Source organism: Juglans microcarpa x Juglans regia, chromosome 8D (genome assembly GCF_004785595.1).
Source record: "Juglans microcarpa x Juglans regia isolate MS1-56 chromosome 8D, Jm3101_v1.0, whole genome shotgun sequence".
Taxonomy (NCBI): Eukaryota; Viridiplantae; Streptophyta; class Magnoliopsida; order Fagales; family Juglandaceae; genus Juglans; species Juglans microcarpa x Juglans regia.
Window position 1 is genome coordinate 4,971,250 of NC_054608.1, and position 15,516 is coordinate 4,986,765.

The 15,516-nt window shown below is 33.2% G+C and overlaps 1 protein-coding gene across 1 annotated transcript; it reads left to right on the forward strand.

Annotated features, from left to right (window-relative positions):
• The first annotated feature begins 1,666 nt into the window (after positions 1–1,666).
• Positions 1,667–6,689, forward strand: LOC121243398 (endo-1,4-beta-xylanase 1-like). The gene is given in 10 exon segments (XM_041141517.1): positions 1,667–1,861; positions 1,993–2,208; positions 2,339–2,392; positions 2,868–3,262; positions 3,342–3,495; positions 3,773–4,125; positions 4,371–4,459; positions 4,462–4,547; positions 4,650–5,189; positions 5,425–6,689. Coding segments are annotated over 9 exon segments (2,871 nt in total). The 5' UTR covers positions 1,667–1,861; positions 1,993–2,124; the 3' UTR covers positions 6,541–6,689.
• The last annotated feature ends 8,827 nt before the right edge of the window (positions 6,690–15,516 follow it).

Genomic DNA, 15,516 nt, shown 5'->3' on the forward strand with positions numbered 1-15,516 from the left:
ACAGGAGTTATTGAGTAGAGGTTATTTTCGTTGGGCCGGGTGGGTGTTCCCATGGGCTTCTTTATATGTTTTATTGGTTAAAGACTTTATGCTTTTAGTCTTTAGACTTTTACTTTGTTCGTTCTGGTGAATGTAACTATGTAACTATCATTCTGAATGCTTAAGCAATTTTTTTGTCCTATCCTATTCATCTCTCTCTAGCATATTTTCTGGAGGCACTCTTCCTCGAAGAGAGCAATAAAGGTGTGTTACACCCACCTGACCCAAGTTTGGGCGGTGTGGGACAATGGATAGACAACTCAATATTTTGAATACTGTTTCGGTTGAGGTATTGAAATAAAATATTTCGATATGGATATCGTTTTAAAATAATCTATATGAATAAATTATATATAAATATATATAAATTATAAATAATCTAGTCTAAATTAGAGGGTCTAAAAATGAGCATACAGTTTGAAGAAATGGAAAAAAAAAAAAAATAAAGGTCGAAATCCGTAATATTAGTCGGTACCAATTGATATGGCTGAAATTTTAACCGGTAATTTTTCTATACCGACTACCCGGCCGGTACGGCATATTATGACAAAAGATTGAGACAACCTCTCAAAGTTGCAGCTGCAAGAAACAATTGGGTACATAATCTAGAAAGAAGAAAAAATGGGTACCCAAGTATTGCCTAGAATATTTGATGTGGGACTTTTGAATGGATGTCCTTGTCAAGTTGGGGAAGGAAGCAAAGAACAACTTCTCCCCGGAAGAATTGGTCTTGCTGAGCAACAGAAGTATTGAAATTCCAGTCATTGTTCTGCTTTTGTTAAGTTTGCTTGATCGGATTCGATTCCGGCAGTAGATGGCTTCTTATTTGGAATTTGTATATGTTCTGAAATAATGCGCATAAAGTGAATGCTAAAGGTTGCCAATTAAGCAGGTAAGAAAGTTGTTGTTTATGACTGTGTTTGGTTATAAGACTCAGCTGAGCTCAGTCTAATTTTAAGCTGAGTTTAACATCTAAACACTTAACTCTCAAATTATTAAACTCATCTCAACTCAAAATCTCCTTACACATAGGATCTATAACCTTTTTCAACTTAACACATTTTTATACGTAGGACCTACAATCTTTTTCAATTTCTCATAAAAAGTATTAAACTCATATTAACATCTAAATACATTTTAAACGCAGTTTAGATAGACCTCACATAATTTTATTAATTATTCAACTCACTATTATTCATAAAGAATTGAACTAAGCTGAGCTCAACATTTAAACACCGCCTAAATGTTGTTGCTTCTTGATTCATGCTAACTTATGAGTTTTACGGAGTTGTATGCATAGGATTTTCGAACAGTAAGAATCTATATGAACATTTTATACATGTATATATTTCTTCAATTGAACCATCTAATTCCTTCGTGTAACTATAAGGGATTTCAATACTCGATTTGAATTTTTGACCTGACAGGTTTGGTCTGCATAGATTATGCGAATTGCTTCTGATTAAGCTCCAAATTGGATTTCCTAGCCGAAATGATTATTTCAGTGCTCAACTTACATTGTAACCTAAGATCAAAGCAGAAATAAATGTTTAAGTCATTGAAAGCTGGATTCAAAATCGCTATCAGGATGGCCCATAGTGAGCAAACCTAGGAGCTATAATTCATACTGAAAACTCATCTTCACCTAATCTGCAAGACTCGGACAGAGATTTGGCTTGTAATCAAAGAAAAAAAGAGAGAGGCGATCAAAATAAACATCTTTATATATATCATTAAACAAAAGCTTCTGGTTTCCCTGAAAAATAAATAGGAAAAGCTTCAATTCCAATTCAAGCATACCAAACTGCAAGACAAAGCAAAAGTACGAGAAGACTTAGAGCCTAACCCAGATCCATTTAATTATCGATTACAAAAAATAGAAACAAAGATTTTTTCTTGGGTTTGGATTGGTTGTTAATCAATAACTATTATTGTTTGATCGATTAAATCCAGACAAAAGGAAAACCTGGGAGAAAAAGCCAACGGCTTTTACAGAGGAGGGTTTCTCCTATCGGTTTGGTTGGATGGGCCCGCACTTGTCGTAGACTTCAAATCGCAGATTTAGAACGCGGGGACGCGTATATAATGAGAAGGGTCTCTGCCTGCTTCTTCACAAGCCTGTTCTCCGGGATTCACAGCAAGCACGATAACAAGAACAAGCATACCCAGGTAGTCTTTTTGCGCTGTTGTTCCTCTAATTTCAGAGATAAAAGGAACTGTTTATATTTGTAAGTTGACATAATGCTTTTGGTAGTTCTCTAATAGAATCTAGTTTTGCTTAATGTTTGTGGTGGGCTAGAGAACCAGAAAAACTATGGAGAACCCCACGAACAACGCCGGTGATCAGGTGGAGGTATGAAGTTGTTAATTTGTTCAGAATTTCCGAAAATTGTATCTCTATTGTAGTTGGGTTTCTTACAGAGGCGTATTGTCATTATTTTGGTTTTCATTTTGGGTGTGTAGTATTCGTTTGTACTTAATAGTGTAGGGCAGTCTAAAACTTACCCAATTTAGGGTTTAAATGGCATGGTGCATTTTTATTTTTGTGGACCCATTGAGTGTACGAGTCTATCCGAGGTGGGAAATTCAGTTGATGTGAGAGATTCTTTTTTTTTTTAGAAAAGGACAGGACAAATAATATGGGAATCACGTTTGCAGAAAATGAAATAATGGTGTAAGTTATAAGAGTTTTAGCATTTGCAGAAAACCTTTTGATTGGAATCACGCTCCCAACTTAGAAAGCACCTTTACTTGAGTGGGGGAGGTTTCTTGGTATATTTCTATTGATGATTTTGCTCTATGAGCTTACTTATACTTATTCAATGAAGCCGCTTCATGAGTCCAAGAGCTCCCAAATTGTGGAAGGAAACACAAATGACTCAAATCGCAGTCATGCTAGGAATATCATACTAAACCATGACTTCTCTGAAGAGCTGCATTTGTGGCATCCCAACTGTTGTGATGGCTTTGTTGTTTCAGCCAAGTCAGATTACCCAAAAGTTATATCAGAAAAGTCGGGTGGTAATTATGCAGTTGTTACAAACCGTAAGGAATGCTGGCAGGGCTTGGAACAAGATATCACTGCCAGGGTTTCCCCAGGTTCCACTTATACAGTTTCTGCCGACGTTGGAGTATCAGGGCCTCTTCAGGGATCTGCTGATGTTCTTGCAACTTTGAAACTAGAATACAGAGGCACAGGGACTAGCTACTTGTTCATTGGAAGGTAATGGATTTGTTATTCATAATATTGCCTTTCCCCTGGGGAAGAAGAATCAATGTCTTTACCACCTTACAATCTACAGAACTTCCGTGTCTAAGGAGAAGTGGGAAAAATTCGAAGGCACTTTCTCATTGTCAACCATGCCAGACCGGGTTGTATTCTATTTTGAAGGGCCTCCTCCTGAAATTGACCTTCTTGTCAAGTCGGTAGTGATCATGTGTTCCAGCCCAAGTGAGGTAATCTATGACTTAAGCATTTTTTTCCTCCTTGGATTACTTTCTATCAAAGACTTTGGTAAAAAGCTGGGATGCATGGAGTTATTGATGATATAAAGAGTAGTTATTTAGTGTCATTGATAAAAGAAGCTTGCAAGTCATTCCTATTTAGTAGTATTTTTTCAAATCTGCCTAAGCATTCCCACACCCTAGTCCCCAACCCCCAAAACCAAAAATCCATTTCAAAATGTTTATACTAACTGATTCTATGAATTCTCTTCCTCCTTGAATTTCATAGAGTGTGAGTCATGGATGTTTCACAGCTGGAGATGAGAATATCATTCTAAACCCCAGATTTGAGGATGGCTTGAATAATTGGTCTGGAAGAGGCTGCAAGATTGTTTTACACGATTCTATTGCAGATGGAAAAGTTGTTCCACAGTCAGGAAAGTATTTTATATCTGCAACAGAGCGCACACAGACCTGGAATGGAGTTCAGCAAGAGATCACTGGAAGAGTGCAGCGAAAGCTTGCTTATGATGTGACTGCTGTTGCTCGGATATTTGGTAACAATGTCACTAGTTCTGATGTGCGAGTGACTTTGTGGGTCCAATCACCAAATCTTCGTGATCAGTATATTGGCATTGCGAAGTTAGTCCTTTTCTCCAATTCTCATTCCCGTGTTAGTTTCCTCTATGCGCATGTGTGTAATATATCTTTAGGAGAGTCAAATTTGTGAGATATAAATATAGACACGTGCTGTTACATTTTCTCAATTCTTGTTTTCTGTTTCTTCAAAAAGGAAATAATCTTCTTCATATCCTGAATTCCCCACCTTAACGTGGAGAGATTCTCTCGTTTTGACAAACTTCTTAATGGAAGCTGTTTTTCTATAGTGCTCAGGCAACAGACAAGGATTGGGTACAGTTGCAGGGGAAGTTCCTTTTAAATGGTTCTCCATCAAGAGTTGTCATATATATTGAAGGTCCCCTTCGGGTACTGATATCCTCCTCAACAGCTTAATTGTAAAGCACGCAGAGAAAACACCCCCTTCACCTCTACCTGTTATTGAGGTTAGTTGATGAAAGATCTATGCTTTGATATTGATTTATACATGCATCTAGAAGTTAAGTCCGTAGAGTTTTAAGCATTCAAATATCACTTATATTTTGTAGGATCCTGCCTTTGGAGTTAATATAATTGAGAACAGCAATCTAAGTGATGGCAGCACCAATGGGTGGTTTCCACTTGGTAATTGCACTTTGAGCGTTGGTACTGGTTCACCACATATATTTCCTCCAATGGCAAGAGATTCCCTTGGAGTTCATGAACCTTTGAGTGGTCGCTATATCCTTGTGACCAAACGGACTCAGAATTGGATGGGTCCTGCTCAAATGATCACAGAAAAACTGAAACTCTTTTTGACATACCAAGTGTCTGCTTGGGTTCGGATTGGTTCTGGAGCTTCTGGTCAACAAAATGTGAATGTCGCACTAGGTGTGGACAATCAGTGGGTCAATGGGGGACAAGTTGACGCCAATGGTGATAGATGGAATGAAATTGGTGGTTCCTTCAGAATTGAGAAGCAACCGTCCAAGGTTATGGTTTACATTCAAGGTCCCGCTCCAGGTGTCGACTTAATGGTTGCTGGACTCCAGATTTTCCCTGTTGACCGACAAGCAAGGTTTAGATATTTACGGAGGCAAATCGATAAGGTAATTTCTAGATTTGACTTGTTCCATCCATTTTCTATTGCTGCATCTGGTACCAGAACATAGATTCGATATATACACCCACATAAAAACATAATAGGCATTCATACATATGTACACACACCCCTATTAATGAGTTCATTTTTCTTCTCCATTAGGTGATTTGAGTAATTCCCTTGCAACACTGGGGATGTCTTGTACCAATATTGATCTTGACTACTCATTTTTTGGAATGCAGGTTCGTAAGCGTGATGTCATCCTGAAATTCTCAGGAGTGGATTCAGGTGGTTTTTTTGGTACCTTTGTCAAAGTCATACAAACTCAAAACATTTTTCCTTTTGGGACATGTATAAGCAGAACTAACATTGATAATGAAGATTTTGTCAAGTTCTTTGCAAAAAATTTCAACTGGGCTGTGTTTGGCAATGAGTTGAAGTGGTACTGGACAGAACCACAGCAAGGAAATTTCAACTACCAGGATGCTGATGAGATGTTAGACTTGTGTAAGAAGCTAAACATAGAGACTAGAGGTCATTGCATCTTTTGGGAAGTGGAGGGTGTGGTCCAGTCATGGGTCCGCTCACTGAACAATAATGACTTGGCGAAAGCTATTCAAAATCGTCTAACAGGTCTTCTCTCACGCTACCAAGGGAAGTTCAGGCACTATGATGTTAACAATGAGATGCTGCATGGTTCCTTCTATCAAAATAGACTCGGTAAGGAAATCCGAGCAAACATGTTCAAGACTGCACACCAACTAGATCCGTCTGCCCTCCTATTTGTGAACGATTATCACATTGAGGATGGATGTGACACCAGATCATCTCCAGATAGGTACATTCAACATGTTATTGATTTGCAAGAGCAAGGAGCACCGGTTGGAGGTATAGGAATACAAGGACATATAGACAATCCAGTGGGGCCAATTGTATGTTCAGCTTTGGATAAATTGGGTATTCTTGGTCTTCCAATCTGGTTCACAGAGCTTGATGTGACTTCCATCAATGAACATGTTAGAGCGGATGATTTGGAAGTGATGCTTAGGGAAGCTTTTGCCCATCCTGCAGTAGAGGGTATTATGCTATGGGGGTTTTGGGAGTTGTTTATGAGCCGGGACAATGCGCATCTAGTGAATGCAGAGGGTGACATTAACGAAGCCGGTAAAAGATATCTCGCTCTTAAACGGGAGTGGCTGTCTCATGCCCATGGCCATGTCGATGACCAAGGAGAGTTCAGGTTTAGAGGCTTTCATGGAACATACCATGTTGATATTGTTACTGAATCCAAGACATTTTCAAAGACAATTGTTGTTGATAAGGGTGACTTGCCGCTGGTGATATCCATAGATTTATAAGCTTGCTGCTTCAACTAAAAATAAGGTACATATATAATGTACCATAATTCATCATATGGTTGTGATATTGTACCAAATGGCTCTCTTGTGGCATTGCCTCATAAATTTTTATCTTCCAATGAATATAAAGATAATACGATTGATGTACACATGAATGCATGGAAAGCGCCCTTTCCTCCTGGCTAATAAAAGAACCAAGAAACAAGAAACAAGAAACACGAAGTTTATACGGGATTGATGTGATTACCCCTTTATATACGCTATGTATTTGGTGTTGGGAAATAATAATTTTAAGTAAAAATTAAATTATTAATTAATATATAGTGTATTTGTAAAATATATAAAAAAAATTTATTATTATTAAAATATCTAATATTATATTATTATTTTAACTTTTGAATAGATAGTCTAATATAAATTAACATCTCCAATAATTTTTAGTCAAATTTTAGACTTGGCTATTGCCAGAAATGAATTTCTCTCAACCGAATACTACAGAGCCCAATAGATTTACAAAGCATTAGGGCCTTACTGGAGAGACATCAGTTATTTTGATACCAAGTGCAGCCCACTCCCGATCAATTTAAAGCCTCGGCCTTTTCAAGGTTGGATTAGTAAGTCATCAATTTCCCACGCCAGCCATATTGCATCTGGAAATGCATCATCACAACATAATTAAATCTTGTGAATCCTTTCTACTACTAGAGCCGGAAAAAGAAAGATCCACACTCAAAAGAGGTATTAGAATATAAAATTATAGCACTTTCAATCAACTTAAGAATTTTAACCGAAATGCTGTCCCAGAAGGGCACGGAAGCATGATTTTTGAGGGGAGAACGAGTGGCCTGGGGGGCTGTAATTTGTAATGTCAAGACCACATGAGAAGAAGATCAGGAAAATTAGAAAATGGTGGATTGGACATGAAGCCAGACTTTTTGAGTGGGTACTGGAAGAATAAGGGAGCATTACTATCAGCATCAGAAAAAGTAAGCTGCTGGATGGAAATTCTTCACCTACAAAGATTTGCTTCTCTACAAATCTGTCTTCATTTGTTTATTATGATTCTACCATCAAAATCAAACGAAATCATTCATGGGTTCGTGGCTTAAAAAATACAAGAAAAAAAAAAAAAGCTAGTTTGGATAATAAGATTATATGAGATGGTTTTAGATGAAAGTTGAATAAAATATTATTAAAATATTATTTTTTAATATTATTATTATTTTAAGATTTGAAAAAGTTGAATTGTTTATTATATTTTATATGTAAATTTGAAAAAATTATAATGACGGATAAGATGAAATAATCAAAACTGCACGTTCGTGGCTTAAAAAATACAAGTAAAAAAAAAAAACTAGTTTGGATAATGAGATGATATGAAATAATTTTAGATGAAAAATGAAAGTTGAATAAAATATTATTTTTTAATATTATTATTATTTTAAGATTTGAAAAAATTAAATTATTTATTATATTTTATATATAAATTTAAAAAAATTATAACGACGGATAAGATGAAATAATTAAAGGTGTGTTTAGATGTTGAAATGAGTTAAATTGAGTTGAGTTGTGATGATAAAATATTATTAGAATATTATTTTTTAATATTATTATTATTTTGAAATTTAAAAAAATTGAATTATTTATTATATTTTATATTAAAATTTAAAAAAATTGTAATAATAAATTAAGATGAATTTGATAACCAAACGTATCCTAAAACTGAACGAAGAGAAACCCAGGTAGGTCATTAGGATGCCTTACGTCAAAGATATATATATAGTAAGATCAACATCAATTATCAACAGCAGCAAGGACTTTCACAGTCATATTATCATAAATATTATATGAGTTTGAAATTTTATTAGTAATTTCACTGTCATATTTAAGAGAAAAATAAAGGCTTCCCCACAAATGATTTGCAAGTCGAATATAATATCCAATGCTTCCCTCACAGCAATCACATCATTATGATAGACACCCACCATCTACTTCTCTCTGCTAATCTCAGTTCTCTCTCTTTTTCTCTCAATTGCATTACATGATGGTAGGAGCCAAAACAGTCCCATTCCTGTCTCTATAAACCTGTAATTCTCTCCACACCCTGGACCCCACTCCCCACATGGGTGCACAGTAGCCATTGCCGGACCTCTGGAGCTCATTTACCCAACTCAACTCCGTCCCCATCTACTCCCCACATACACACAGAGGAGCACTAGATGGCCGTCAACATCAGATCGGAGTTAACGTTTGATATGATGGTGGGGTCGATATGGGACCCGGAAATATCAGAAAATTTTAGAGAGAGAGAGAGAGCAATGGGTAGTGAAGGTGGGGAGTAGGGCAGTGGGCAGGCAGGGTCATTGATAATTTGATGTCTACTACACTGCACTGCATCGGGAAACAGCCCCCGCGCTGTTTTCGCGCGCCTTCTTCCAAACGACAGCTCCTTTATGGCCACATGCCTCCTTCTGGGGTCTGGTTTCTGACCCCACAAGAAGCCAAAACCGCGGGATTTAATGAGAGATAGACCTGGTGTCAGTGTGATACTGTGAAAGAGCACTCTCGCTTTTTTACAACAGCAACCATGCACCAACAGTTTTAAGATTTAGGGTTTGTTTGATAATAAAAATCATAACAATTTATCTTAATTTATCGTTATAAATTTTTTAAATTTTAATATAAAATATAATAAATAATTTAATTTTTTTAAATTTTAAAATAATAATAATATTAAAAAATAATATTTTAATAATATTTTATTATTTCAATTCAATTAAACTCAACTTAATTCAACATCTAAATATAACTTTAATACTAACAACCACTTTGCTTATAATTTTCGTTTGGTAAAAGTTTCAGTTCAGCCCCCAGGGTTGAGTCATCACATTCAGTGGCTGCATTCCTGTGCATACATGACTTCTACTTTTCTTCTTTTTCTATGCTTTTAAGCCTTCGACTAGTAACTTGGCAAGTGACGTTCTGTCTTGCTCGTATGTCTAGTCTCTTGTCTATTCCACTTGAAAGTTGAGGGGTCCCCCCACCACCACCACCTCTCACTTTCTGGGCAGGTTTTAGGTCATATTCTGATGATACCTCACAAAATAACGGGCATCCTCCATTATTTCGCAATTACAATAATGTTCAGCTAGCACAAGGAGATAAAAAAGAACTTGCAATTATTCGATGGATAGTTTTTAGGCAGTTTCCGAATGTTATTATGCTTTTTTATGTTTTCATTTCATTCCTTAAAAGGTGTTGTTTTCTCCCTTGAATTTCTTCAATTTATCTTTCTAAATTGGGAATATGGATTCCTTTTGCCACATTATTATTAGCCAACTGCGCCTTGAAACTCATCTTTCAAGCAATTATGCCTTCACATATGTTCCAAGCTGCCTCCAAAGTTGTCTAGCTGGGATAGTCAATGATTATCTGATCATTCATTTCAAACTATCCACATGGGACAAAATTAGTTAGATGGCTACACTAAAATATCTAGAGAAAACGTCCGCAACCTGTCCTAGTTTCCCATGCATGATACCCTATGATATCTATAACCCACCAACACAACAATAATGTAAACAGTTTTTCTCTTCATGTTACTTTTACTTTCTACGTCTTTAGATTTTCATTTTGTGTTGGCAAATCATCCGTCAAAACATGTTTTTTAGATGTAACGATTAATCGAGCATCGAGTTCAATGTTAAGTTAATGATGAAATCTGCAGAAAATAAGAAAACGGTCATATTTTTTTTTCCCATTTATATATTAGATGAAGCCAAAATTGATTTCTATTGGAATATCGATCCAATTTCTAAAACTTTGTATTTGATAAGAATTCTTCAATTCTAATGTATTCTAGGTCAAAATGGGTTGCCAAGCGAAGTCAGGGAAAACCTTGAACAAACATCCAAACAAGAGTAAAGTACGTTCTGAACATGCTCAAGAAAGAAAAGCTCCCTACAACATAAATTAGTTCTCGTGACGGTTTGAAAATTGTGACAGTGTCCAAACCGTCATCAAAAAATATTTTCTGTGATATAAGTTTGTGAAAACCGTCACTAAAAGCAGTTGAGAAATTGCATAACGTTCGAACGTATACATATTTACGTTAGAACGAGCCCTAGACATTTGAACATGAGGCTATTTATGTGCGAACATGAAACTTTTTTACGCCAACGTTCGAACGTTAATTGATTTAATATTAAAATTGGATATTTCAAATTAAAAAAGATTGAGAATTGAAGTGCATTGATTTAATATTAAAATTAACATTAAAAAAGATTGAGAATTGAAATTCAAAAACAGTAGATATATTAAATAATATTATTCATTACATATGATAAAAATAAAGTACAAAATATGATAAAATTTTGTAAACAACATGATAAAAGTGAAAAATACTCAGTACAAGTTGTTTACATATGTTTTAAAATCGTCAATCAATGTGTTGACATTTACGTTTTGGATATCTATCTAATGGACAATATCGATGACAAAATCGGCGACACTTAATTTGTTCTACTAACGCGATCTTTTGGTTGATGTGCGCAATAATATCTGAGACCATCGTATCAACCCAAGTCAGCCACGCATCTCTCATAAATGTACCCATCGACAGTTGACTAGTACTTCCAATATGGGGAGCAACACCGGGCCCAGACTGGGTCGGAGGAACAAAATCTGATACAGGGTCAGGTTGACGTCGAGCATGCCCTCTCCCCTGTCCAATGCTCTGACAGTGTGTGCTCATGTCGATGGGACTCATCTGCTCTGTCATCCACTCCTCCACCTAGGGTTGCACCATCCGGCTCAAACAGTGAAAGTCTGTATATACATATAGTTACAGCCACAAAAATCCTTAAAATCTAGTTCTATCAAAACAAGTAAGGCGGATATAAGCACTAAATCTATAAATTTTGTACAAATCTCTTATAAAAGAAAATAGCTCCATCAAAACAAAGGAAATTTTTCACATTTTTTCATGATGGGGTACACTTCTTTACATAAGACTTATGTGAGATTATGCATTTAGAACTTGTATATATCTTACTCGTATAAAAATAGGCTAAAGACAAGTTTGGAGAGAATAATTCTTATATTTGTGAAATTAAAGAGAATACTCTCTTAAAAGTAGTTCTCAAGCGACCCAAAGTTCTCAATGCTAAGGTATAAAAAAGTACATTATTCGGGAGAGGAAAGTATATAGAGGCATCGCCCAATTTAAGATTTTGTATATGTTCTGGTAGAAGGCAAGTGGTTTGCTTGTCTTGTATAAAGAGATTTTGTTACAAGATGTTATAAGTGGATTTTAGTTGAGATAATTTCATATATATAAATATATATATATATATATATATGTGTGTGTGTATACATGTATTGCTCAAAATACCTATTTACCTTTTTCGAATATTGAGTTGAGTTGAGATTAGATGAAAGTTGTATTATTTATTATATTTTGTTTAAAAATTTAAAAAAATTGTAATAATTAAATAATATAAGATAGATGAGTTGAAAGTGTTTTTAAATCCAAACAAGACAATTTCAAGTGACAGTGAGGTTGTGAAGAGTATATTTAAGTATATTATTTAGGAAATGCTATATTTGATTAATAATAGACAATATGTATTTTAAGAAATATAAATATTTTTTTATTTTGCTTTTTATTTTACTCTGGAATTTGAATTTACCTTCTACCTAGTGAGATGGAAGGAACTACAATTTTGTAGTCGATCTTATAGAGTTGTAGGTAGATTATTGTTTTCCCCTCTAAGCAATATTTCAGGTACAGTACTGTTAATTTTACGATGTAATTAGTAATTACACTAAAGGCTTTGTTTAGAAACACAACTCATGTCAACTTGTTTCAATTCATCTCAACTCATCATTACAACTTTTTTCAAATTCCTATACAAAATATAATAAACAATTCAACTTTTTCAAATCTCAAAATAATAATAATAATAATAAATAATATTCTAATAATATTTTATCAACTCAACTCAACTCACTTCAACATCCAAGTGCACTCTTTGTATCCATTGCTATGATTACTAAAATAACTTTTAATATACACATTTGATATGATTTTACTGTTGAGATTATGTTGTGTGATCTATATTTAGTCTATTTTATTAGTCAGATCTTAAATAATAAGTTATTATATAATATTTAAGTCAGTATGTAAAATACACCATTCACGTTACTTAAGATTTTATTTGTAAGTTTCGAGATTTCAAATTTTTCTTCCAAAATAAATTATATTCTGTAAATACTTTATTAAGTGTATTATCTACACCAATTTATAAATAAAATATTTTTTTCTAAACAATAATACACATTGAAACTTATTGATAATTTAGAGTGCCACATTTATATTATTCGTTGTTTATGGTGTATATTATAAAGTGGGTGGTAACATGAAGCTACAAAATATAATTTTCTCTTTAATTTATTAAATACATGCAATTTTTAAAATTCTATCTAGTAATAGGGAAGGCATAATAATTATATTCACATGTTACATGTACACAATAAATAATGTCGTGCTTAAACTTCATAATACATTTATTGTGGAATATAATAAAAAAAATGTATTCAACTTTTACCGGGAAACGAAGTTATCATTCTCATTTAAGTAATATGTATCATCTAGAAATCTGTTAGTTTTTACAGATAAGATGAGATGGGATGAATTGAGATAAAAGTTGAAAGTTAAATAAAACATTATTAGAATATATTTTTATAATATTATTTTTATTTTAAACTTTGAAAAAATTGAATTATTTATTTTCTTTTGTATGAGAATTTATAAAAATTATAATGATTAGATAAGATAAGAAGCTAACGAAACTTGCTCTTCATATCTAGCTTACTACAGCCTCTCTCTTATGGAAAAACTCGAAGGCATGACCATCGTCTTCAAATTTTCAGAGTCAATAGTTTAATTAAGTTTTATTTCTATATGTTTTCCTAAGCTACTGAAAAAACTACGCAAACCAAATTTCTTGGGAGATTGTTTAAAGACAAATAGAAAAACCTCTAAATTCTCCGAGCAGATCGAATGTTTCAATTTTAGATAGAGATATTTACAATTTGTGAGATCGATAAAACTGAGGCCGCCATCCTTTAGCCATTTTATTTTAACATTGACTCTACAATTCATCCATTTAATTAAATATTTCAAGAGTTGAACTACTTATTGAATGAGAGTTTGGCCCACATGTGAGAGACAGTATTAAAAATATGATATAAATAATAAAATCTATATATTTCTGTCAGCTTAATTAATTGTTGAGATAAATCACGATTTCACATCATTCCCTTGATTGATCATGTTCAATGTGTCATAGTATAATGTGTGTATTTGAATCAGTGTTTTAAATTTTGTACCGGTCGGCATTTATCATACTGAGATAGTGACTGATACATGAAAGGTATATGTTCGTACGTACCAAGTTAAATACCGGCCTTACTAGTGCATTTTAATCAATACCAATTGGTTTCGATGTACCGGTCAAATTTTTTTTATATAATTAATGTAAAAATTCTGACTATTTCATAATTTTCATTCCAATTTTCACATCTCTTTTTTTTCGATGAAAACCATAACTATATTCATCAGTTAAACTGGAAATCAAATTACATAACTAATATTCATATAAAGACTATTTTCCTAACTTTTTTTAATTCCTTTTTTTTGAGTACTGAAAATCAAATCTCTGCTCTCATTTTCGTGATGAAGATGAGTAATTTTTTTTTAAATTGTTAGATTGAGAACTTAGAACTATTATTGAATTTTATAAATATGTATTTTAACTTTTTAAAACTTATATTTAAAACTTATATTGATATTATTTTAAAATATAATATATATATATAATTAATTTATTATATATATAGATTATCACAAAACGATATACAAAACACAAAATCGATATGAAATATTTTATTTCTGTATCTTAACTGAAATCACGACCGAAACGACGTTCAAAACTTTGATTTGGATTGTTTTGGAGTCAACCTTAGCATTCATGCTTTAACTCACTGTGGACTTGTAACAGAAAAGCAAAGTTTGGTAGAAAAGCTGTTAAGTTAGATTCTTTTGGTTGTGACTGAACATCGGTATAGTTGCTTGCATTATTATGACGGACATTCAAAGCTGTGCAAAACGGTGGAAGATTCTGTGCTATTGACTTCAGCTGCCCATTTTTATATTCATGTGCAGAGGAAATTTAGGTTTTGTTTGGATCATTAATTTATTTTAATTCATCTTAATTTATTATTATAATTTTTTTAAATTTTAATATAAAATATAATAAATAATTCAATTTTTTTAAATCTCAAAATAATAATAATATTAAAAAATAATATTCTAATAATATTTTATTATCTTAACTCAACTCAACTCATTTCAACATCCAAACACAACCTTAATCATGTATTTTTTTTAAAATTAAAAGAGCATGCAATTAAGTTTAATATTTTTAAGTTAGCATCACTTTGATAAAAAGTTTTAAATTATGAGACACCTGCCAAATTAAATTAATAATGTTTCAAAAAGAGAAAAAGTGGAAACATATAATATAGTTTCAATAAAATAATTACTATCAACATGCAAAAACTTTATTGCATAGGTTATTTTAAAAGAAACATGAACTTTGATCTCTTACTAATTGGCCTAGTGGAACAGTAAGCTGTTTGATAGTAAGTGTACAAACTTTCTTACAAATTTCGTGATTTGATGCCATGAGTCAAATAAAAAATTTATATTTATTATAAATAAGTTTGAAATACTACATCAAATCATATCAATTTATATATATTTTTTAAATCTCTTTATAAACCTAAGGAAGTCACAATTTAAAAGATAAGTACTTGTATTAATAAGCGAAAAATATACATGAAATCATCTTAATACGCGCATTGTATACTATTAGTGAAAATTCCAAAATGCACATTGAAACTAACCGTACC